At 35.5% G+C, this 26,869-nt stretch overlaps 1 protein-coding gene across 1 annotated transcript; it reads right to left on the minus strand.

The window, feature by feature from the left end:
• Positions 1–526: 526 nt before the first annotated feature.
• LOC125649428 (uncharacterized) lies at positions 527–15,263 on the minus strand. The gene is made up of 18 exons (XM_056166972.1): positions 15,213–15,263; positions 14,934–15,005; positions 12,806–12,877; positions 11,385–11,456; positions 11,226–11,297; positions 10,852–11,121; positions 10,647–10,718; positions 10,484–10,555; positions 10,210–10,397; positions 8,965–9,183; positions 8,729–8,798; positions 8,442–8,587; positions 7,830–7,926; positions 7,414–7,565; positions 6,087–6,119; positions 3,305–3,364; positions 3,096–3,168; positions 527–1,379 (listed from the first exon to the last, which is right to left on the minus strand). Exons 1-18 carry the CDS (start codon positions 15,254–15,256, stop codon positions 1,076–1,078), a joined length of 2,088 nt encoding a protein of 695 aa, XP_056022947.1. The 5' UTR covers positions 15,257–15,263; the 3' UTR covers positions 527–1,075.
• Between the last annotated feature and the right edge of the window lie 11,606 nt (positions 15,264–26,869).

The raw sequence follows: 26,869 nt of genomic DNA on the forward strand, positions 1-26,869 counted from the left end.
TTATACATCCTTGAATAAATATATTTGGCGATGATTAATCTAATTATAATATAGTTGAAAAAAAACCCCATATTTTACCTACTTCGATAAATATATTCAATGAATTACTTCTCATACTTATAAGCAACTAGTATTGTAATCGAGGAAAGGGATAGGATCTACTTAATCATTAGGCGGGCAATTCAAATCATATCTGCTTACTATGTAAAACTTATACGGTACCAATTTTGATGCACCAGATGCGCATTTCGACAAATAATGTCTCTTCAGTGACATTTGTTTTCTGTCACCACATTGAGTACGGGATATACGAATTGTTAAATAAAGATGTACTATCTGTATTTACATATTCATGTCTTACTTAACCATTATTCATAGATACGAAAACGTACTTATATTTCATAAATTGCCGGCACTTATCGACCACCTGTAGCATACTACTGTTTATGTTTATCAGCTTCTGTTACTCAAACTCTGCTCACCGTAGCTCGTTTTTGCTGTCATTAACAATCTGAACAAAACAAGAGTGATTGAGATTGAAAATTTGTCATTTATTACAATACCAAATGAAGAAAGAAATCTTCAACAGAAGATTCTGGGGGAAATCAGCTAATACAATTTACATCAAAGTACCTGCAAAGCTAAATAACTGAAAATCTGATTTCCCCCAAAGAAGACAAAATAACGAAAATAATGCTACGTTATAAGATGACAAATAAAAAAGCATAAAAACAAACCCAGAGCAAAAAGATACACCAACCGGCCTCACGAAGTGAAGCATTGTCAACCGGCCTCACCAAGTGAAGCGTTGTCTTTGACTTTGAAATATCCTGAGTAAACTTGTGTTTAGCTCGCGTCTAATCTGGGTATGGTCACTTTCCATCAAAGCACTTTAATATCGTCGTCCAATACTTCACAAGACCGGTGATAAGACGTTAGAACAGAATTCGAACCACGTCACTTGATTCAAAGCTGGTTTGAAGTGATTGTAAATAGCTTCATAAGGACTATACACCTGCTTTTATGTTCCTGATAACGACCTTCACCCCTATATGCCACACATTTCTATATATAATTACCCCACCCGTTTTACTAGCATTATTGATTCACCGTCAGCTGATGTATCTCGTTTGGCAGATGCAGTAGTTCCTGTTTGCGAGACAGACGAACTAGTTGTATCTCCGATAACCTGTTGTGACGGCTTCCTGTCTGGAGGTTCAACAATTGGTTGAAGGGAAATGTATGAATGCCTTTCCTCCCCTTGACGCTTTTCCATTCCATATAGTTTGATGTCACTGTCATCCATATCGCCAATATCGTGATAAATGTGGGCTTCTCTGTTGTTGTGGGTTTCATTCAGCGTATTTTCTTCTTTCTTTCTGGAAAATTCAGATACACTTTATCCAGTGAAAAAAATTGGTTTGCTATTTATATCTAAACTTGTTCTACTGCACGACGGGTGTGATAAGAACGCGTGGTGTTGTAATTCAGTTGACATCCTGATCAAATCTGGGGGGGGTTTGTAAGGGAGTAAGCGACTCAGAATTCGTGTGTAAATTACGTAATTTTTTAAAACAATACCTTCTTTTGTCAAAACTGAAGAACATAATTTAGTTGTGTAGTTTTAAACTACAAAACTGCTCCGAGCACTTCCTGTGTAATACGTTCTGGTTTGAATAAAGACTTCCCCGAGGCGCGAGATCGGGTATAGATATCGACTGCTCCTTCGCCAAGTGCTCGGTGTTATCGAGTAAAGTCACAGGTATTTCGGATGAAACCCAAAGAAGCGTTGTCAAGATAAAGAACAATAACCGCTAATAGTCCTGAACGCAGAAAAGGCTAAATTTATGACGTCATCTAAAGATGATGGCGTCATTGTATAATCGATTGATTGATTGAAAATTGTTTAACGTCCCTCGCGAGAATCTTTCACTCATATGGAAACGTCACCACTGCCGGTGAAGGGCTGCAAAATTAGGCCTATATTCGGCGCTTATGGCGATTGAGCAGGGAGGAATCTTTATCGTGCCACACCTGCTGAGACACGGGACCTCGTTTTTTGTGGTTTCATCCGAAGGGCCGCCACATTTAGTCGCTTCTTACGACAATCAAGTGGTACTAAGGACCTATTCTAACCCGGATCCCCACGGGACCTGTATGATCGAAATACGTTCGAACGGAATTCCACTAGTTTTGGGAGAGTCGTAATTTTGTTACGGGGGATTTTCAAAGGAGAAGTAATGGGGTTCTTTTCCTCTTATTGCTTTTTATCTGTCAGTTCCCTTTCCATCACAATCTAATTATATATTTATTAGTTATATATATCCCAGTGACCTCCAAATAAAATACACCATGATCTTCCATATCTGCTTCATGTTTGGATATTTTATTGAATATAGATGTCAATGGTAAACTAACACCTTAATGACAAAAGAGATGACCTCAACATTTCCATTATCAACGTTCCATATTTGTGTAACAATATTCTGTTATCACATGCATATTGTGTAGATGGCTCTCAACCCATTTGATACGTGAGGACATGTTCTGCGTATGATCAATGTTTTAAATCGAGGCAAGCTACTGACAAATAGATCGATGTTACAGGAATTTCAACAGCTTCGTTTAAAGTCAGCATTTCACAAATTCTATGATTATTTGCAAACATAAGGCATCACTGGGTAGAATGCTATTTGAGTGTCTCATACCAATTATTAGGTCTTCTATTATACTATTTTAACTATGAATTACTTTGTTTACCTGATAAAGATAGAGGAATCACGGTGGGTGCTTACTTCTCCTTGGCACCTACTCCGACCTCTGGTATGTCCAGTGGTCCGTGTTTGCCCTTCTCGTAATTTGGAATATTTTATAGGATTGATCACTGTTCGTTATATTCACTTGTTCATGTGCCAGTGGCGTAGCTACATTGTAGCACTGTAAGCACGTGCTTACAAATATTTTCGTTAAATTTTTATTACATATTACGAAACATGTCACCAGCTTCTTGGGGGCTGCCGCCCCTCGGACCCCCTTGCTTACAAATATTTAAAACCCACCTACGCCACTAATGTGCTATACCTAAATGAATGTACCTTTTAAATCGGAGACGAAGCAGTAGCACCACCACCGCAATAACCAGCAGGAAACCAGCCATTCCGCCGATGACTGAATGAAAAGGAGTCAAAACATTAGTAGCTGTAGTTAACTTCATGTGAAGTACAATTTTTTATTATAATCTATAGTAATAATATGTTTTAATTTGAAAAAAATCTATACAATTCGCAGTTGTCTTTTGTTTTACCGAAATGGAGGTTTGTTAAAATAAATTCTTCCAGATTCCTTGTTATGCCATCTTCTTCCTCTGCAAATATATTCACACGATGTATGCACATACAGACTCTATATTTCATATAAATCTCGTTATGCCTGGTTCACACTGTCGTGTGATCCGTTACGAACGTCACAATTAACCATGTGAGTTTGGCATGACCTATTATCCGGAAAAATGACGAAAGTCAACACAAGGGAAAATTCAAAAGAATGAGTAAAACCTTTATCAATAATGAATCGTCACATAACTTCAACATTTGAAGCATTCTCTCAGGAATAAATATTTACAAAAATGGCAGTTCTACGTGCGATAGAAGCAGAGAACGTTTTGGCGGTCGGAAATATTTTGACTGAAAAGAAAAAACTGTGTCAATGTTCTGTGCTTCTGTCACACGTAGAACTACCATTTAAGCATAGATTTGTTTCCTGAGAAAATTCTTCAAATGTTGATATAAATTATATGACATTTCGTTATTGACAAAGGTGTTACTTAATCGTTTGTATTTTTTTTTTTGGTGTTGACTTTCGTCGTCATTTTTCCGGGTCATGCTAACGTCACATGATTCGCCACCGTTGCTCGTAGCTGATCGTGAAAGTTTTCTGGAATTTCAGGTTTTGATATGAGGTGATGCAAGCCAATACGTTCTTGCACGAATTGTTGCGCATTGATACGGAAAGGTCATGATAGATAACTTTTAGGTAACCCGATATGAACACCATTCAGATACGATCACATACGTTCTGATAAGATTGTCTCGATTGAGTTCATGATTGGACCTCGATCTCACACGATCATCACGATCCGGGTTCCCGATTTGGGACGATCAAGTGGGTGCAGATACGTTCATATACGTTACGATGTGTTAATCCCAAACAGATGCGCAATGTTGCGATAGGATACGATTGTGATCGCGATGTATTTCACGATTAGAATCGAAGATTATCCCTGTTTGAGCTACGATTGGACTCCGACGGATATATATATATATATATATATATATATATATATATATATATATATACAGACCGACTGACCATTGCACTGACTTAATTTTTTTAACATCTAGAAAGTGAACAATACAACCCACAATCACTGAAACTGACGGAAGTTGAGGTTGGTGACAACATGGCATTTGCAGAATTACTGTATGCTTATATTATGGCTATCGCGACAGATCGTGGAACATCGGAACAGCGTGGTGTTTATATTGTAAAACACCGGAACCACCACGATTTTGGAGCACGATTAGATGCGATATTTTGCGCTTTTTTTACGATGCAATACGATTTGATGCGATTATAGCGACTGAAAATCACGCATGTTGATCGTAGATTTTTTGTTGACCATCAAAACATTTCTACGATTAAAGCCTCAGTCACACTGGATCGTACGTTTTCTGAATCGTGCGATTGATGGCAAATTTGCCGAGGTATGATCCATCGGCAATGTTCGCTACGATCTCCACCTGAAATTGCATACTGCGATTTGCTGAAAGATCATTGTACGATAGATGGTAGATGATCGTATAATTGGTGGTATGCATGGTAGCGCGATCACCTACGATTGGAAAAGATCGATCGCAAGATCCGTCAAGGGTAATCGTACCACGAGTGGTGACGATCAACGACCGATTGTAAGATAAATCGAGGCCACCTGCGACGGTTTGCACGATCGATCACAGCAGTCGTGAATTGGTTGTTCAACATTAGGTTTGCAATCGTGCGTCAGCATCGGTTGTCACCTAGCTCTTGAACAGTAAACACTTTCAAACTAATTGACCATGCCTCCCAAGAAAGGAAAGTTTTATAAGACGACACAGCCACAATCAGAGGAAGAACCCAACGATTTGGAAACTTTGGCAGAGTTTTTTTCCAGTACCGACCACACAGGATGACCTCATAAGAGTTGATATGTCCATTGAGCAACATGATGAAGCTGACGACTCGGCAGATGATGAAACGGCGGCAAGCAGAAACAAGGTGCCGGAGTTTTCTTTGTTGACACTGTTTTCATCGTCGGAGAAATAAAGCTGCAGCGACAGTACCCAGTTGTTGCTGTTGCTGCATCTGTAGTCGAATCAACATAATTTCTAGTATTGTCGGCATCACTTTGCCGTCATATCAATAGACGAGTGTCGTAGGAGAAAATGATCAAAACTCTAGAAGCCACTCCATAATTTCTAGACTGGTGGCATCACCAATAGTAAGGTCGTGCAACCAGTATGTTTAGGTCGTAAGTAGTCGCGCACTGCTGATCATGAGGTTGTACCAGAGGTTGCACCACCAATCCAGTTGTACGACCAATCGAGCGACAATTTGACCTACGATCCCGCACGATTGGTGGTGTGTCCATGCACGGCGGGTGCTACGACCATGCAAGACCTGTCTCCGACTTTGAATCGCAGCTTCGAAGTTTTGAAAATGATCATCGACCTTGCTGCGACTGATGTTGCTCTTGCGATCACCCACGACTTTGGCGATCAGTCGCGCGCTCTTTCTACGAATTGCCCACGATTCCAAAACATTTCGGTCGCAGCTAGGTCGTAACCAGTTCGCTAGCTCGGTGTAACAGGGCCTTAACGCGATTGTCACGACTGACACCAAGATTAGGTAAGATTTGATACGATCACCACGATTTCAATCGTACCGGGAATTGTGATGATCGGAACCTAGCATTAATTAAGCATTTTACAAACTTGAGAACAATGAGTTATTTCTATAGGTTATAAACTTCAAAATAGTATAACACTTACCTGTCACTTCGTCATATGTCACTGATAACGGACCTGTACAAAATTAATTTTATAAATATTGGTGTTGTTTAAAAACAGATTTACAATTCCTTAAACATTTCATTGTGACCTTGCTTTTCCAAATACAAAAGACAAATGAGATAATGATGTAGGTGATAATTTGATACTTCTTTGTTGATTATTCTCGTTGTCAACTGTAAAATGAACTTCAACACAAAACCTTATATCTAAATCAATATAATTAAAATAAGATGTTAAATCTGATCGCATATTTGCATACATAATGTTATGTACATCTATGAAAGGTGAAGATAACGAACAGTAATCTATCTCATAACTCCCGTAAACAATACAAAACAGGGAGTTGGGCAAACACGGACCCCTGGATATACCAGAGGTGGGATCAGATGCATAGGAGGAGTAAGCAGCCCCTGTTGACCGGTCACACCACCGTGAGCCCTATATCTTGGTCAGGTAAACGGCGATATGTATGCAAGCGGATCTAACACCGGTCGCGGTAGATCAGTAGTAGAACGTTCGCTTTGTAACCGAGAGCGGTTTCCGTGGCCGAGTGATTAGAGCATCGCGTTCAAAATCACACGGCCTCTCATCTCTGATCGGCGCAGGTTCGAATCCCGCTCGCGCCGATAAGTGAGAAAGTTTCCCAGTTTACTTGCGGAAGGTCGGTGGTCTCTTCCCAGGTACATTGTATCTGGGTTCTCTCTTCCACCAACAAAAATAATTGGGCGCCACTATATAACTGAAAAATTGTTGAGTGTGGCAGAATACATCAAAACAATTGTTGAATGTAGCGGAAAACAACAAAACAATCAATCAATCGTAACCAAGAGGTCGTGAGTTTAAATCCCGCTCGTGCCATGACGACGTCAAGCCTAATAAAATGTTAACATCGGTAGTGATTGTTCCTTCACGAAAAGCTAAGCATTCAAAAGTGAATATCACGGGTTTTTCGGATATGACCTTAAATGGAGGTCTCGTGTCGCGGCAGGCGTTGGCACAATAAAGAACCCTCAATGCTACGGCCATGACCGCTAACCATAGGTCTATATTTGTGGTACTTCATCTACAGTCGGTGACGTCTCAATGTGAGTGAAGAATTCTCGACGGGACGTAAAAATCAATCAATCAATTTCAATTAGATTGTATCTAAAACAAGGTAAAATGAGAAAATAATAATGTGTAGTGTTCTTATGTCATGTGAGATGTGAAACCAATGGAAAGTAGAAGGTAATTATATAAACCACTCATTGCTTTCATCGTGTTCACACCCTTACGGGAAACTAGATATTTACTTCTTAAATCTTACATTCAGAAAGCAGAAATTTTTTGTCATCGAATATTCCTCTTAAATCATTTTGTATAACTTTCAGTATCTTCAATTTATCTCGTTCATAGCACGTGGATTTGTTCGTAACCATGATGTTTGCTACCTCCGTATTGATTAGGCGCATCACTGACCTAAAAAAGAAAGATAACGTATAAGGCCCGATTATTATGCCATATGCCTATTGACAAATTTCCCCACTTTAATTATAACGTAAAACAATCAATAGACAACAAATAGTTTGTAGATAGACAACATAAAAAACATGATTTGCGAAACTTTCCCCACACGTATTGGATCGATGCAGGCATAGATGTAACAGCGACATAAAATCCCTAGTCTTGAGATGGGTAATATATCGTATTACTGACCATTGTTCGAATACAAGCATTTCTTACCAGCAAAATATGTGTTGATTGTAAGGCATCAACCCACTGTATGTCCTTACTTTTGCCGCCTCCAGGAATCGCTCATCGGCACACGGTGATGGAAAGCCTAAAAGAAATGGTTTAGCTTTTTAACCAGCAGCCTACCGGTGACGTAAATGTCTTATTCCTGTACAGTATCTATTTAATGTCATGTTAATTTCCGTCTTATTCCTGTACAGTATCTATTTAATGTCATGTTAATTTCCGTCTTATTCCTGTACAGTATCTATTTAATGTCATGTTAATTTCCGTCTTATTCCTGTACAGTATCTATTTAATGTCATGTTAATTTCCGTCTTATTCCTGTACAGTATCTATTTAATGTCATGTTAATTTCCGTCTTATTCCTGTACAGTATCTATTTAATGTCATGTTAATTTCCGTCTTATTCCTGTACAGTATCTATTTAATGTCATGTTAATTTCCGTCTTATTCCTGTACAGTATCTATTTAATGTCATTGGGGATAGATAATACAGAAACACGTAGACACCTTAGACAGGGGAGAAAACCCCTGTTTCACTGTGTGGAAGGTGTCTGCATCTAATAATGGCTATTCCATAAACTGATACTAAACGCTTACATTTCAAGCTTAATTCCTTCCTTATGATATTTTGTTCAACAAGACTGGAAACAACAGCCCTCTCCATCATGAATGATTCAAAACACGAAGTATGGTTTGTTTTCTCCACGCTGGATAGATGGCATCTGACGAAGTCTTTTACTTCACTGATCAGGCAAATAAATTACACATGTATAATGTTATTGCATTAATCATTTGTATATCATTACTACACAACGCATTTGCATACGTTTAAAATTGTCAAAAGGCGAAAGAAGTTAAAGCAGCTTATTACATACATCGCTTACCTGCAATTAGATTTTTTAACTGGGCATAAATCAAAAGATCTCGAATACTTCAAATCATAGCACACGTTGTCTGAAGGGAAAAAAGTAATTAATCAGATGATATTTACACTAGTATAACGCAAAGAGTTGAACTTCATCATTTGTAGATGTACAAACAATACCCTGATATTTAATACATAAAATATGAATACAAAAAGGTGAGTATCAACTGAATGACTTGTGTTAAATTTACAGACCACAAATAGGGACCTGACAATAGTCCCACATCACATCCGCATCATTAGTTAAACACCAGGGGATTTCGCGGTCGTAGTTCCTACAGTAGTTTGATTGGTTATGTCCTAGGACGTCATAGTCATGTCGATGTGGTATCTGTTTTGACCAGGACTGGCAGACAACGCCTTTAGAGGTTTTGTTCTCAGTCCCTTCGTACATTTGCCCAGGTATTCGACAATCTAAATCAATTTGAAATAATTTATTACATTAAAGGGACTGGTTAACGTTTTTCGAAAGAAATATTTTTCATTTGTTATGTTAAAAATAAAAAATATAACTCATTTCATGTTGACAACCAAAATTTGGACCGTCTGAATGCAAGGATAAGAGCAATATTTTAGCTTTGATTCTGTGTTATGTAAACAAAGACTTGAGTCTTTTTATGTAAACAAACAAACCAGTGAAATAATAAATGTTGTCTGATGTATTTCATACCCATTGTTAGGCCGTTCCTGGTACACTGATTTTGACTAAGGATATCTCCGTTTGCCTTATCAAGATGTAGGGTCACAGCGGTGTGACCGGTCAACAGGGGATGCTTACTCAGCCTAGACACCTGAACTCTCTATTTTGTATTGCTTATAGGAGTTATGAGATTGATTACTATTCGTTATCTTCACCTTTCCTGAAACAAGTCAGGCAGCATTTGACCTAATGATAGGTTGCATTGTCAAACTAGATCGTTATAACGACCATGCTGACTTTAAACGAGACTGTTGAAACCCCATGCACAATCAACTTGTTTGTCAGTAACCTACCATGATTTAAGAACTGATCATTTGTAAATAAAGCTCTTGCCTATCGAATCAGTTGAGAGATATACACTTCATATGCAGTTGATAATGGAATCTTGCTACATGAATGAAAGGTGAAGATAACGAACAGTGCCTTTCATAACTATTCTTTACAGCATGCATGGTTAAGAAATAAGTCTATTATCTGTGTATTCAACTAATAATATTTACATTTGCAATGTTGCCGTTTGGTATCTTTATACATTTTAATGATGTCCCTTTCCTCAAGAATTGCAAGAAATAATGTTTTTTTAATGTTTAAAACAATCTCTTCTGATATTGGGGAAAGTTACAAACTATCGTACACTTGACGTTATCAGTTTGTAGAACTGCAGTATATATATATATATATATATATATATATATATATATATATATATATATGAGTGGTAAAACAGAATGCACTTGTACCGCAATGATAATTGGTGAGTGGAAGGCTGTGTACACTTCGTCCTCTAAGAGTCTCAGGTTCATTACAGAGTGTGGCTACAGAGTCTCCCTCTCTGTTTTCTAATTCTAGAGTGATCTGATGTGTTTTCACAAACTCCATTAACCACTTCATTCCACAATCACATCGCAGTGGATTGGAACCCAAATATCTGATATGTAAATGGTAGTTTCTTTATCATTTGAATTGAAGTATGTATGAAGAAAAGGACAACCATCAATCTTAATCATCACATACAATTTTGTAGGTCTTGTTCCATTTCCGAAACAATTTTTCTGTAGTTCTCCTATTTTGTTTTCGTCAAGATACCTGAGAAAAGGTCAAATACATTTGAATGGAGTATACATTTCTCATGCATGCAATAAACTACAGTGTTACCCAAAAGTGTGTGACAACTTACACTATATCTAGAAGAGGAAGAGACTGGAATGCTTGCACTTCTACTCGACTCACCAAGTTTCTGTTGAGAACACTACAATGGAAAATCGAAGATAATAGGATTATTTTGAAAAAGAAACAAAATAGCCATATTGCATTTAGTGCATGCTAAATGCAGATTTAAAAATAGTGGGAGAAACTAAAATCAATATGATGCTATACTCTACATGAATTTCACTTTTGGTATATCGTTGAAGGTTCTGGATCGGATTTCAGTAATTCCATTGCTTGATAGATATCTAAAAATGATACAATAAACTTCAGTGTCTCCAAAATATACAGAACTGAAATAATGAAATAAACGTTTTACTTTGTTATCTAATGAAAAACAATTAGATGGAACATGATGCTCTGAAATTGCTTGCAATTCTTCTAGTGAATCTAATCCATCAAAGAGCCTGGCAGGAAGCGTCTTTAGACGATTTCTGCTGAATGACCTACAAGTGATAACGTTTATTATACAGATAGAGTTACATGTACACAATATGTCTTTGTAAAACAAAACGTTCAGTTTTTTAATGTTAAGTAATTTTTTTTATACAGAAACCGCAGCTTCCGAAGATCGCGTAGAGCCAAGTTTCCAATGGTTTCTATGTCATTATCTTGTAATTCTCTGTAAACAAAAACAAAAATCCAAACAGTTTCATGAGTTATCAATAGTTAGAATGATATTTTCTGTTTTAAAATCGAAAGTACTTACAGTTTTTCCAGTTCGGTTAACATCTGGAATGTGGTATTACTAATCGCTTTGATTTTATTACTGCTCAAGCGACTACAAAAGTAATAATAAAATGATACCCCATTGATTTGATGTTTTAACGTAATATTTAGATTTCAAATAGCTACATAAACTACACATTTGCTGAAAGGTCAACAACAAATATTCAAAATAGAATTACCATTGATAATACATAAAAAAAAAAACATTTATGTCACCCATGGTGCAAAATTGAAAAGGGTTATACGCATAATTTAATTGATAGTTGCATCACCAATTCAAAATATTGGGCAGACAATATCTTCCTATGTCAAGAGTGGATTGACGATGTAACCTAAAAATCAATAGAGGTCATCTACTCCTTATGCTGTACCAGTGTACCAACTTTGGGGTCAATCAAGTAAATCTTAAAATATAGGAGACAATATATTACTATGGCCAGTTTAACTCTTGACCTTTGACCACATGACCTCATAAGGGGTCATCTACTCCTGAAGATGTACCAGTATATCAAGTTTGATGCCTGTCAAGCAAAGGTTTCTGAAGATATTGAGTGGGCAGTGTATTCATATGTCTCTTGACCGTTGGACCTCAAAATCAATAGGGATAATCTTCTCCTGAAGATGTACCATTGTCAAACTCCCCGTAGAGGCCTCATTACGTCACCTACGTATATACCTCTCCTATGTGACGCAGTACAATATACAGCTTTGTATACTGTGAGTCCGCCATTATCACGCGGACAAATAACACTAAAGAAGAAGTTCGTAGTTAAAAGCTTGAGAATATTGACATTAAGAGCATTACTATAAAAGTATGAATTTTATTTTAAACATAAAATGATCAAAAGATCATTACACAGTAGTGAGACTCTGTTCAAATTATAGTGTAACGTAATGAACTTAGTGTTTACGGTCTTGTTTTGAACTGTTTACGTTTGACGTTATCTTTTTTCGTCATTCTACAGTGTCGTACCATTATAACAAGTTTCTTGTCTGTCAAGCAAAGGGTTCTCAAGATATTGAGCAGACAGTATATTCCTATGTCCAGTTTGACTTTTGACCATGTGACCCCAGGGTCGATTTGTTTTATCCCAGGACTAGAACCATTTCTTTCTCGAACCCAACATTACAAGTGAAAGCCACCGGTCTTTCATGTGTAACGTTAAAATGTATGACACGGGTGACGCCGACACGATAAAGAACCCTTACTACTACATCTCTGAAAGTCATGCATCGATCGAACTTGGCAGACATTCACCTACAGCTGGTGACGTTTCTGTGTAAGTGGAGAAAAAATGAATGGGGCATAAAGTAACGCACGTTCTGACGTATAAAGGTGATAATAAAATGACTTAAATTTACAATAAACTGACGTATAAAGATAATAATAAAATGACTTACAGTTTTTGTAGATTTTCCAGTTCCTTAAAAGCGCTGTCTTCTATTACCTCAATAGCATTGTTACTCAAATCTCTGTAAAAGGGGAATTGATGCTGATTGTGCTCTAGATATAGGATAATGATAGAAAACTGTTTATTCGAGAACTACTCGAGCACCGTAAAGCCGTAGTCCTTTCTCTCACAGAATGAACGGTTTGTGGCCTTTCTCCTACTTTAAATCAATAATTCTATTGTTGTCATGGTGGACGGTCCTGCACGGTCTTCGAAACATTAACATTGTATTCATTGAAATTGTTATTAAAAGAATGGATTGTTCCAGGTAAATGGATTTTAATTTCACTAAAATGACCAACGCCACGAACAACAGTGAATTGTCAAATTTTCAGGACAACCTGTTCCTTACTCAGGACGATATAATATTTACATAGAAAAGGAAACTTAAACCACAACTACAAAGGCTTATATATATATACATATATATATATATATATATATATATATATATATATATATATATTTATATATATATGCGCATCTGGTGCATCAAAATTGGTACCGCATAAGTTTTACATTATGACCCCTGGGTCGAGGCCTCTGCTGGTGGACTGTTTGTCCCCGAGGGTCTCTACAGCCCAGTAGCCAAGTACTTCGTTACTAGCCTGAAAATGCGGATGTCTATTTAATTGCTGTTATAAAATTTAGAAATTCATTTCAAAATTAAGGATTATCTCCCTCGCGCATAGCTCTTATCCTTAGACGAATTCGTCTCCACTTTTTTGACACTGTTTTTCCCTATAATAGCTCTAAAACTTCATTGCTATTTCGGATTTCAAACATTTCGGTTGAACATCACTGAAGAGACATTATTTGTCGAAATGCGCATCTGGTGCATCAAAATTGGTACCGTATAAGTTTTAAATATATATATATATATATATATATATATATATATATATATATATATATATATATAATCCAAATAGAAAGAGTTGATATCACACAGTCAAAATAATTCAATAAAAAAGCAGGAAAATATACAGTTCCAAAATATATTTAAATATATTTTGGAACTGTATATTGTCCTGCTTTTTTATTGAATATATATATATATATATATATATATATATATATATATATATATATAAAGTACTAAAATCCAACAGCACTCAACATCCAAAGTGTTGGACCTAATAGTAGATACATTTTGTACGAGGTCAAATAAGTAAGGATACAAAATGCACTAAAATGACCAACGACACGAACAGTAAATTCTCTTTTTGGGACGACCTGTCCCTTCCTCAGGATGATAGAATATTTACACAGAAATGAAAACTAAATAGAAAAAGAAACTAACACTACAACTAAACTACAAAAGCTGATAACAAACAAAACGTTTGTTAAATTTGACAAATGAGTTCAGTCACTCACATGGAAAATACAGTCCCTTGAAACGTTCTACTTTCAAACTGGAACGGTGAGGAAACGCAAAATGAACGGTGTGTGAACGCTGAACGCAACTTGGTGAAAAGTGAGCAAACACAAACTTCCACTTTTGTGGATTTTTCTCGGTATAAAGATCGATCTTTTCACTTTGGATTTCTGAATGAAAATGCAAAGACAAAGTCTGAACGTTGAACGCACGGTGGACAAACAGGAATCATTTTGCGAGAGGTGAACAAAACTATGAACAGTGAGCAAACGGAAGAAGAGTAAAGAACGTTTCAGGAACTGTGAACTAGCATCCAAACCCTTATTACATGCCACTAAGTTATATTCTAACCTTTTAACTACTGTCCTTAGACCTATATTGAAAATTTTAAAAAACAGTTTTGCACAGATATGCCAAACCATGCAAAAACGAGGAGGGATTGTATAACAACAATATCCTTGGTATGTCTTTCGAAGCATTTTAAGTACTGGGAAAACACATTGTGCTGGAAAGTAATTGAGACATTACAAAAATCGCTGGAATATGAATTCTGGCATATTTTATAATCGTTGATATCGCAAATAAAATGGTAAAATACTGTATATCTTGATTCTGTTCAAAGCTTACGATTTTGATAATCTCAAAACCCGTTTTTAGGAAATTAAGCGATTTTATAGTTTATAAAGTTGTAAACGCTCACATGGATATCAGCCGTGTTGTCATCTGGAAATACTGACGCTTGATTGTATTCAGCTCGTTGTATGACATTGACCTGAAAGGGTTTGGAACAGAACATATACAAAGACTTCAAAGTAAATTATTATTAACAAGCATGGTAAACATTGTAACAGTTTTCGTTTAAATGGCCTTTCATCGAGTTCCGAAGATGGCATTATCATAGTATAGTAGTGTCTATGAAATTAAATACATAATCATATGACTCAATGTCTTGGAAAGAGGAAAAACTGAAGACACTCACAGCGCTGTTAGTACTCGCAGGGAGGAAAAGGCGTCTCGGTGCATATCATGTATTCGATTATAGTACAGATACCTTAAATAAATAATCAATACTTAACAGTCTGATTTTCATATTTATAAAAGATTGATTTATTGTATCTTGTTTAACATCCCTCTCGAGAATTTTTCTCTCGTATGGAGACCTCACCAATACCGATGAAGGGCTTCAAATTTAGACCTATGCTCGGCGTTTACGGCCATTGAGCAATGAGGGTTCTCTAGCGTGCCATACACACCTTAGCCAAGTGTTTGGAGATGGAACTATCAATACCTGTTTTAACGACTTAGGTCTGTCGCGACCAGGATTTCAACTCCAACCTTCCGCATGCGGGGGGAGGGGGGGCTCTACCTCTATACCACCGCGGTGGTTAAAAAGTGCACGGGCCACATTGCTCACCCGAGTCACCTTTGCCCTCCTGCTACCAAGTAGATTCAACCCTCGTACGATGACCCCATCCTAGCACCAACGAGCCATGCCATAACCGAACTTTTATAAATGTGCAACATTGGTATTCGTCAACACCTTTTATTCTTAAGAAGAAGGTTCTAAAATATTGTCCTATGTATTTGCAGATTTCAGCTTCTCCATCGTCAACTTCCCATATTTATGTAGCAATATTCCATTATCACCTGCATATGGTGTTTATATATCTCAACTGACTCGATATACAAGAGCTTGTTCTGCGTATAGTCAGTTTTTAAATCGAGGTAAGCTACTGACAAACAAGTTGATGGTACAGGGGTTTCAACAGTCTCGATTGAAGTCAGCATTTCGCAAATTGTATGGTCGTTATAACGATCTAATTCGTCAATACAACCTATCATTGGGTCAAATGCTGTCTGACGTGTTTCATACCGATTGTTAAGCCGTTCTTGGCACACTAATTTTGACTGCGGATAACTCCGTTTGCCTGATCAGGATATAGGGCTCACGGCGGGTGTGACCGGTCAACAGGGGATGCTTACTCCTCCTAGGCATCTGATCCCACCTCTGGTGTGTCCAGGGGTTCGTGTTTGTCCAACTGTCTATTTTGTATTGCTTATAGGAGTTATGAGATTGATCACTGTTCGTTATCTTCACCTTGCATGTTAAACTTTGATCTCTATCGTGACCTCACCTACTCCCAGGGGTCGTGCCTTTACCCTACTCCAAGGGGTCGGGTCATGAAAAAAATGGAATTTACTCTTTGTCAGGAAGTTACATGTAAATTTTATCTTTTCTGGACAGTGTTTCTTGAAATTTTAAATGTTTCCAACCTAGTTGTGGCTTCTCTTGATTTTATCCCCTTTCAAGGGGCACGGACCTTCATCTACACAAATGAGAATTCATTTCATCTAAGGACGATTTGTTCAAAATTTGACTGAAATGGCCAGTGGTTCTGGAAAAAATAAAAATGTAAAACGTGTACAGACAGACGAGAAACGGACGGACAGACGACAATCTAAGTGATCAGTAAACGTTCACTTGAGCTTTCAGCTCGGGTGAGCCAATAATAGCTAAAAATGAAAAACGGGATTTATATAAGCCCGTTAGCTTGTTTCCTATTATCATATATTCATACTTATTGTATGATGATACTGGCAGACAATAAATAAAATATTGTCTGAATTAAAAGATTCAGTAAAAATACCAACAGCTTTTCCAAAGAAGTGACATTTTGAAGTTTGTCCTCTGGTATTTCTCTGAGGTCGTTTCTTCCTAAGAACCTGTAATGTTAAAATCATTTTTATCGCAAACAAATACAGTAGTCTGTCCCACCTCTCTTATTGTGAATTTCTAATCCCTTCCTAAAGCCGAGACACATTTTCAGACAATATTTAACGGAGAGGGGGTGCTATTGCGAAAGACATAATGAAAGAAATATTTCGTTACTCCGGACTATAATTTACTTCATTTATTTTCAAAATAGAATCTACCCGCGAAGAAATCAAGGTCCCACTTCAATTGGTAGAGAATGTTTGCAATTATCAATAAAATCGTATTATATTTGTTATTAGAAATTTGTTTACACAAAGAAATCGAGTAAAGTTTGCATTGTAAAATGTCTTTCGACTGGTGATACATGTATCTATATCAAAACTGGAACAAAACGTAGCAACGTAATTAAATGAAAAGACCCGAGGGAAAATGTCCCAGCTGATAAGGAACCAGGAGATGATCCGTAGAAAGATGACGCTTAAAAAATAGTCGACGTAGTTTTTCTATTTCAGTGATAAAACAAGAATATCAATACATCGATAAAAATATTGGAAATGACCTAAGTCAATTGGGTAAAGAAATGGGGTCCGTGTTTGTCCTTCTCTTAATTTTTTATTCTTTGTAGAATTTGTGAGATTCATCACTGAAAAATAGCTTCCCCAACTTTTATATACTCACGATACGGTTAACCATTAGCAATTAGAGGAAATGGCGTTTAAAAAGCATTCGCTTCATATTTATCGATGGAATATCTTCCCCTCCCGATATACATCTCTCTCTCTCTCTCTCTCTCTCTCTCTCTCTCTCTCTCTCTCTCTCTCTCTGTGTGTGTGTGTGTGTGTGTGTGTGTGTGTGTGTGTGTGTGTGTGTGAAAACAGTGGTACAAATACCGTAGGTCAATTTCATATTTTAGAAGATGAATTTGTTTTTATTCGAATTTATGAACAATAACCATTAAGGACTAAAACAGATTGAATTAAGAAATTAATAGAAACATGGAAATACTGGCAATGCAGTGAAACATTTTTTCCATGTATCTTAAACTTCAATAACTTCTCATCTCCCAGTAGAATTTATTCATGCATATTAATATCTTAAACTTCAATAATTTAATTCTTATTGTATCCTTGTCTATGATTGGTCAAATTCCAATTGAGGAACGCAAGTTATTTTTGTATAACCTGGTTTGGTATGGGGACACACCCCCTTGACAACCAGATGTCGGAACTATTTTTTCTCTCTCTCTAAACTTCTATGGAATAGAAAGTCAACGTGCACAATAAGATACTTCGGTTTGATACACATGTTGTTTCTCGTTGTCAATATTAGCAACCTACTTGTACGCAAATCACTTTTGTAAAACATCTTTCTCTGTATGTATGTCGAATAATACTATTAATAGATTAAAACAAAGATATTATATTCGAATTAATGATTTACCAAGTAAGCATTACCCTGTTCATTTTGAAATACATTTCTCACTGGGGAAAAGGAGGGGGGTGCGTTGTTTCATTCCTTGATCCGTCTTTCAACAAAGCAAACAAAAACCCATACGTCACATTTTATCACATGACGTCAGACACATCCACATGTGGATGCTATATTTGTTACTTGCTTACATATTTTCTTGTGTCGGATTTACTATTAGCCACAGCATTGCATACAAGGGTAAGTTTTCGTTTAGTAGAAGTTTTCACAGAGTTGAAAGCCGTAAACTATTGCATTTTCTGATATTTGAAGATTTATTTTGGGTAGGCCTAAACAATGCAATTTCCCGTATTTTCTCAATCTGTCGGAGATGAGCGACTTCAAAGTCGATCTCTATCTCTAAAGGGCAGCGAAATACGCATTACATGGATAGTCTACACATATTTTCTAACATGATAAACTTCACTTTCGATACAATATTTTGATAAATGGCTAGGCTCCGTAGAACTAAGATTAAAGATGGCGACCTTTGGCTTCGCAGCTAGACGCTTCGTGTCGCTGTTGCTAAGTAAATCATTTCGCGGCTTGGTTGACTTGTATTTTCCCGAGTTTAAGTACATTTTAATAAACAAAGGTTAGCATCTTTGTCTCTTGCATTAAATTATAAGGCATGACTTTAATTCTGGGGCAAGTTATACGAGTATAACCTGATTTGGGTCAGTTTACGCTTTTTTATAATCCGCTTCGCGGATTATAAAGCGTAAACTGACCCAAACCAGATTATACTCGTATAACTTGCCCCAGAATTAAAGTCATTCCTTAAATAACTTGCCCCAGAATTAAAGTCATTCCTTAAATAACTTCTCTGCTCCCGGTAGAATTTATTCATGCATATTTAAAATATCTTTAACCCCAATAACTTCTCATCTCCCGGTAGCATTTATTCATGCATATTAGTATCTTAAACTTCAATAACTTCTCATCTCCCGCTAGAATTTATTCATGTATATTAATATCTTAAACTTCAATAACTTCTCGTCTCCCGGTAGAATTTATTCATGCAGATTAATATCTTAAACTTCAATAACTTCTCTGCTCCCGGTAGAATTTATTCATGTATATTTAAAATATCTTAAACTTCAATAACTTCTCATCTCCCGGTAGAATTTATTCATGCATATTAATATCTTAAACTTCAATAACTTCTCATCTCCCGGTAGAATTTATTCATGCATATTAATATCTTAAACTTCAATTCCTTCTCAGCTCCCGATGGAATTGAAATATTGAGAGGAGGTTCTGAAACAAATTACTTACAATACAGTCGTGTTGTTGGGAATGTCGGGCGGTACAGAGAACAGCTCTCTTCCACCACACATAACCAATGTCCCATTACAGGAACATTTTTCTGGACAGGCAAAAGTTCTGGCAATTAGGAATCCAAAAAAACGCAAGAATCGCTCTTCGCCATAGCATGATCTGTTTTTAGTGATTAACAAGCTGATGGAACGAGGAAATTATTTGTATCTGAATATTTATTTCTAGTTTTGAAGTTTATTAAGCGTGTATAACCTAAATTTATACACCAATTGTTTCCGCACGCTATAAAACCTGCCCTAGCCCCATTTTGGCTTCTAATCTAGCTCCAACCCAAATTTCGGCCTGACCTCAAAAGTTTTTCTTGGCCTCAACCAAAACTAATTTTCTAATTCAAAATTTTGATTGATTTCATTGATTTATTATTGGTTTTAGTTTTTCAAAGTCATTGCAGATAAATGATATGTTTCTGTTGTTTTGTAAATGTGCACTTTAAAATAATCATTAACGTCCACCAATCTGATTGATTTTATTGAATTTTTTTTTTATCAGTTTATTGATAAAATCATTTTCTTTTCCGTTCCTAACTCATGTACTAATACATTACAAAAATGTACACACTACGAATGAAATGTTTGGCGTATTAATTTTTTTTTTGAAAATTATGATTGATTTCATTGATTTATTACTAGATAAATTATGTTTTTGTTGTTTTGTAAATATACATATCAAAATAATCATGAACTACTACCAATCTGATTGATTTTATTGAATATCTATTGATGAGCTATTGATGAAATCATTTTCTTTTCCCTTCCTAACTTATATATCAATATATACCAAAATAGTATACGCTATTGATGAAATGATTGGTTTATTCATTTTTTTCCAGACAGATATATTGATCAACATAATGTTAAAGTGTTACACTTCCAAATAGATATGTCATTCTCATGAATTTGATTTTAAGAACAGTGCACATTGAGAACAGAACGTGCTTTGAATGTGAAAATACCGCATATTTATTTGTTTAATTTACAATGCATGATAGATGACATTAAAAAAGGTAATCAAAATAAGTAGAATAAATAGTATAGCTCATACAATAAATAGGATGTTAAATTTTTATTTTAGTCGGTATTCATTCTTTTGTGTTTCACATAGATTAAATAGGATAGGATGCACAAAAAATATTTATTTATAATTCCCATTTTCCAGTCTTCATAGAAAAAGTGACAAGTTCCCATACTAAGGAGGGGGTGGGGTGGGTGGGCGGCCCTATCAGGTAAAACAAAATATCTATCACCTGATGAAAAGATTTTGATAAAACACGTTTGCTTAAGTTGGAAATTCCACTATACTAGACAGAAACACTGGAGCAGTCCATTATTTGTAAACAGGGTGTGTTTGATCCTATGGAAAAGTTCCATTAGTAAATCATTTTATGAGTGTGCCTAAACTAAATACGATGTCTGAGTTTCAAATATTGTGATTTTTTCTGGTTTTGAGATAAAGCAACAGAAACACAGAACTAATTACAATTATTGCATTGAATCTGCCCACCCTCTACTTATTTTATACCAAACACTGCATAATTAACAATCAATACTTAATCCTTCGATCATCTAAATTCACAAATTGTAGCTTCAATATTTGTGCTCTACTTCTTAACGTTATTAGACTGTTATCAGAATCATCTTTCATTCTGATAATCATTGAAAATAGAGGTTGTGTACAAAGCATGTGTGACATTTCGGTATATTATAGATTAACCTCAACCTTGACTTCCTGTCAAGACCCCTGCTGTAGAACTCTGTGTTATCTTCTGTTGTAAATAATCTGATATCCCATTACAGTTTACATGTACTGATGAGAAAGTTATCAATAATTGGATAGTGACAGATATGAACATCCTTAATTTATTGAAGTTGTAGTTTCATTCTTTATGATTTATGGCAGGATTTTTATATTTCGATATCAAACTCACTGTTTTTGTTAATGCGAGTGAAGGCAGTACACTACATTGCTGTGCATGAAGTGTGATGATTCATCATTAAGCTACTGTGAATTTGTTTTTATTCATTATATATAAGCTAGTGTGAATTTGTTTTTATTCATTATAAATAAGTGAAATGGATCATTATTAAATTAGTACTCTCATTGTGCACATTTACCAAAAATATCATAAATAAATAAAATAAAATAAAGAAATTTTACAAAAACCAACAACACAGAAACATATCATTTATGGTCAACAATTTCAAGTAGAATTTATTCATGCATAATATGTTTAACCTCAATAACTTCTCATCTCCCGGTAGAATTTAATCATGCATATTATCTTTAACCTTAATAACTTCTAATCCTCCGGTAGAATTTATTCATGCATAATATCTTAAACCTCAATAACTTCTCATCTCCCGTTAAAATTTATTCATGTATAATATCTTTAACCTTAATAACTTCTCATCTCCCGGTAGAATTTATTTATGTATATTAATATCTTTAACCTCAATAACTTCTCATCTCCGGGTAGAATTTATTTATGCATAATATCTTTAACCTCAATAACTTCTCATCTCCCGGTAGAATTTATTCATGCATATTAATATTTTAAACTTCAATTTAACTTCTCAGCTCCCGGTAGAATTGAATTATTGAGGGGAGGTTCTGATACAAATTACTTACAATTCAGTCGTATTGTTGGGAATGTCGGGCGGTATGGAGAACAGCTCTCTTCCATCACACATAACCAATGTCCCATTACATAAACATTTGTCTGGACAGGCAAAAGTTCTGACCATTGGGAGTCCAAAAGAAAACGCAAGAATCGCTCTTCTCCATAGCATGGTGTGCTTTTAGTGATTAACAAGTAAATGGAACGAGGAAATTATTTGTATCTGAATATTTATTTCTAGTTTTGAAGTTTATTAAGCATGTATAACCTAAATGTATACACCAATTGTTTCCGCACGCTATAAAACCTGCCCTAGCCCCATTTTGGCTTCTAATCTGGCTCCAACCCAAATTTTGTCCTGACCTCAAAAGTTTTTCTTGTCCTCAACCAAAACTAATTTTCTAATTCAAAATTTTGATTGATTTCATTGATTTATTATTGGTTTTAGTTTTTCAAAGTCATAGCAGATAAATGATATGTTTCTGTTGTTTTGTAAATGTGTACTTTAAAATAATCATGAACGTCCACCAACTGATTGATTGTATTGGACAAATTTTGATCAGTTTATTCATAAAATCATTTTCTTTTCTCTTCCTAATTTATGTACTAATATATTACAAAAAAGTACACACTACGAATGAAATGATTGGCGTATCAATTGTTTTAAATTATGATTGATTTCATTGATTTATTACTGGTTTTCGTTGTTCAAAGTTGTAGAAGATAAATTATGTTTCTGTTGTTTTGTAAATGTGCATATCAAAATAATCATGAACTACTACCAATCTGATTGATTTTATTGAATATCTATTGATGAGCTATTGATGAAATCATTTTCTTTTCCCTTCCTAACTTATATATCAATATATACCAAAATAGTATACGCTATTGATGAAATGATTGGTTTATTCATTTTTTCCCAGACAGATATATTGATCAACATAATGTTAAAGTGTTACACTTCCAAATAGATGATTGATCACTGTTCGTTATCTTCACCTTGCATGTCATTCTCATGAATTTGATTTTAAGAACAGTGCACATTGAGAACAGAACTTGCTTTGAATGTGAAAATACCACATATTTATTTGTTTAATTTACAATGCATGATAGATGACAGTAAAAATATATAACCAAAATAAGCAGAACTAGTAATCCTAATTGTTCGCTAACAATTAGAGGTCTTTCCACCTTTTCTGGATTTGTTTCTTGACCTTCGATCTTGATCCATTCTTCAGTAGGTCAAATGAGGCCAAACAAATTTCAAGTCAATGTAAACTTGGAAAACTTTCAGGGGCAATAACTATTTAAAGGGGTTGGTGAATCTTTTTGCACTGAGGAAATTGAAGAGTCTACTAAATCAGTACAAAACATTAATGAAGGTTTGGTATCTCCAGGGTTAACAGTTTCGAAGGACTAGTGATAACAAGCTTTATTTGTAATATGGGCAATAATTTTAAAGGAGTCCAGCTTAAGGGTCAAGAAAGAAGTTTTAATTGGTTTTAAAGGGACATACTAATGATGCAATGAAAAATGATGTATGTTGAAAGACAAAAGAGATATAAAAAGAGCTAAATTCTCAATATTTGAAGTAACCTTGACCTTTGACCTTGACCTAATATTCAAGGTCAAAAGTCAATGATCACATTGCAGTTGGTCCCATGTTTCTATGATTATACGTTTAAAAGTTAACGATTAGCACAAACACATAAAAGGGCAATAACTCATATAAGGGGGTCATCGGATCCTTTCACACGGAATAGGTTGCGGTTGTGATTTGAGAAACAGAAGACATTGGTGAAGGTTTGGTGTCTCTACGGTCTATGGTTTGAAAGGAGTAGCGATAAATAATTGGATAATGACAGATATGAACATCCTTAATTTATTGCAGTTGTAGTTTCATTCTTTATGATTTATGGCAGGATTTTTTATATTTAGATATCAAACTCACTATCTTTTTAATGCGAGTGAAGGCAGTACGCTACATTGCTGTGCATGAAGTGTGATGATTCATCATTAAGCTAGTGTGAATTTGTTTTAATTCATTATAAATAAGCAACTGTGAATTTGTTTTAATTCATTATAAATAAGTGAAATGGATCATTAATAAAATTAGTACTTTCAATGTGCACATTTAAAACAAAAATAAAATAAAGAAATTTAAAAAAACTAACAACACAGAAACATATCATTTATGGTCAACAATTTTAAAAAATCAAAACCAATAATAAATCAATTATAATTCAGTAAAAATCAATACGCCAATCATTTCATTGGTAGTGTCCACTTTTCTGGTTTGTACTAGTATAAATAATAATAATAAAATCAATGAGATTGGTGGTAGTTCATGATTATCTTAAAACGTGCACATTTACAAGACAACAGAAACATATCAGTTATTTGCTCAATCTAATTAAAATCAGATCCTAGAATACGCTCTCAATCGCTACCCAATGTTGTTGCTAGGAGCGTGATGATTGTTTTTGTGCTCATTTGAGTAACTGGAAGTGCAATAAGAGGTGTAAGTTGATGTACACAAAATCTAACTTTCAAAAGATTGAATAACACGCGAAAAATAATTTCAACACAAATTCTACTCTAGACATAACAATTCGAGATAATGCTTTATTTATTAGCACCTAGTGTATATCTAGTAACAAATATTTTTTTCAGTGTGAAACGATAAATTGATAATATAGATGTATGCCATGGTTTTACATGTGTTCTTTGGCATATCGTATTGCATGTTGTTTTGTGATTTGGTTGTCAAAATATTGATAAAGAATTGCTGATATACTAAGGACATCATGAATCTAATCTAAAGAAATCGAGGACTAGGTAATATTTACATACTTTATTACATCATAACCATGCATTGCTTGCGAGAAACTACACAGAGGACACATACAGTGTATAAATGTACTTAGTGACTAAGAGATTTTGTTCATTTATACTATTTTTAAGTCATTACACTTAATTCTTAGAAAAGTTCCTTAACTGAAAATTGATTGCAATCAACAATTGTAAATTTTCTATTTATTCCTTATATGGCACCGTCAACTGAGGACCGCAATTCGCTGCGCCCCCTCTGTAATCAGGGGGAAATAACTCACATAGCGTTATTAAAAATGTAGGCCATTGAAAGGTAAAAAAAAACATAACCACAAACAAATCCGAAAGTTGTCTTTTCTATACACTAGCAAAGCAACAACAAATTATTTTATACAAAAACAAGCATTCTGAGAGTATTGCATAGCAATACATAGTCCCCTACCGGAGGCAACAAATCACTGGACCGCAACAATATTCGAAGTTCATTATGAGGTACAATGTAAAGGGGAAAATTGGGAAACCGGGATAGAAATGGTTGGAAATCAAATACTATTCAAGTACAAAGACTAGATCAGGAAAACTTGAAAATTGGTTGATTGATTATGATTTTACGCCGTTTTGGCAATATTTCTTCCATTTTAACGGCGGTTGATTAATTGAAATATGTTTGGCTGTGGGTGTTTATGTTTCCCTAACGGCCCCCAGTGAGCGTACTCTTTTTCTAAAATCAGGCAAACGATCTTTTGCTTGCCAAGGGGGTTGTGACCTTTGACACGGGGCCACCGTTTAACGTCCCATCCGACAGGCATAAAAGTTAACTAGAGATGTTTGTAAAACATATATGACCCTCTGGTGCAAAATTGAAATGAGTTATACACACATCATTTAATTGAGCAGACAATATCCTCCTATGTCAAGAGTGGATTGACCATGTGACCTAATATCAATAGGGGCCAACTACTCCTTATGCTGTACCAGTGTACCAAGTTTGGTGTCAATCAAGCAAATAATTCTTAAATATAGGAGACAATATATTACTATGTCCAGTTTAACTCTTGACCATGTGAACTCAAAATCAATAGGGGGCACCTTCTGAATATGTACCAGTATACTAAGTTTGATGTCTGTCAAGCAAAGGGTTCTCAAGATATTGAGCTGACATTATATTACAATGTCCAGTTTGACCCTTGACCATGTGACCTCAGAATCAATAGTGGTAATCTTCTCCTCAAGATGTACCAGTGTACCAAGTTTGATGTCTGTCAAGCAAAGGGTTCTCAAAATATTGAACGAACAGTATAATCCAATGCCAAGTTTGACCCTTGACCTTTGACCATGTGACCTCAAAATCAGTAGAAGTCATCAAGTTTGATGTCTGTCAAACAAAGGGTTCTCAAGATATTGAACGGAGCGTATATTCCTATGTCCAGTTTGACTCTTGACCATGTGACCTCAGAATCAATAAAGGTAATCTACTCCTTAGGATGTACCAGTGTACCAAGTTTGATGTCTGCCAAGCAAAGGGTTCTCACGATATTGAGCGGACAGTATATTCCTATGTCCAGAGTAGATTGACCCTTGACCTTTTGATTTGAAAAACAATAGGGGTCATCTTCTACTCATAACCAACCCACATGAAATATCATTACGATCAAGTGAATGGTTC

Source organism: Ostrea edulis, chromosome 5 (genome assembly GCF_947568905.1).
Source record: "Ostrea edulis chromosome 5, xbOstEdul1.1, whole genome shotgun sequence".
NCBI classification, from domain to species: Eukaryota; Metazoa; Mollusca; class Bivalvia; order Ostreida; family Ostreidae; genus Ostrea; species Ostrea edulis.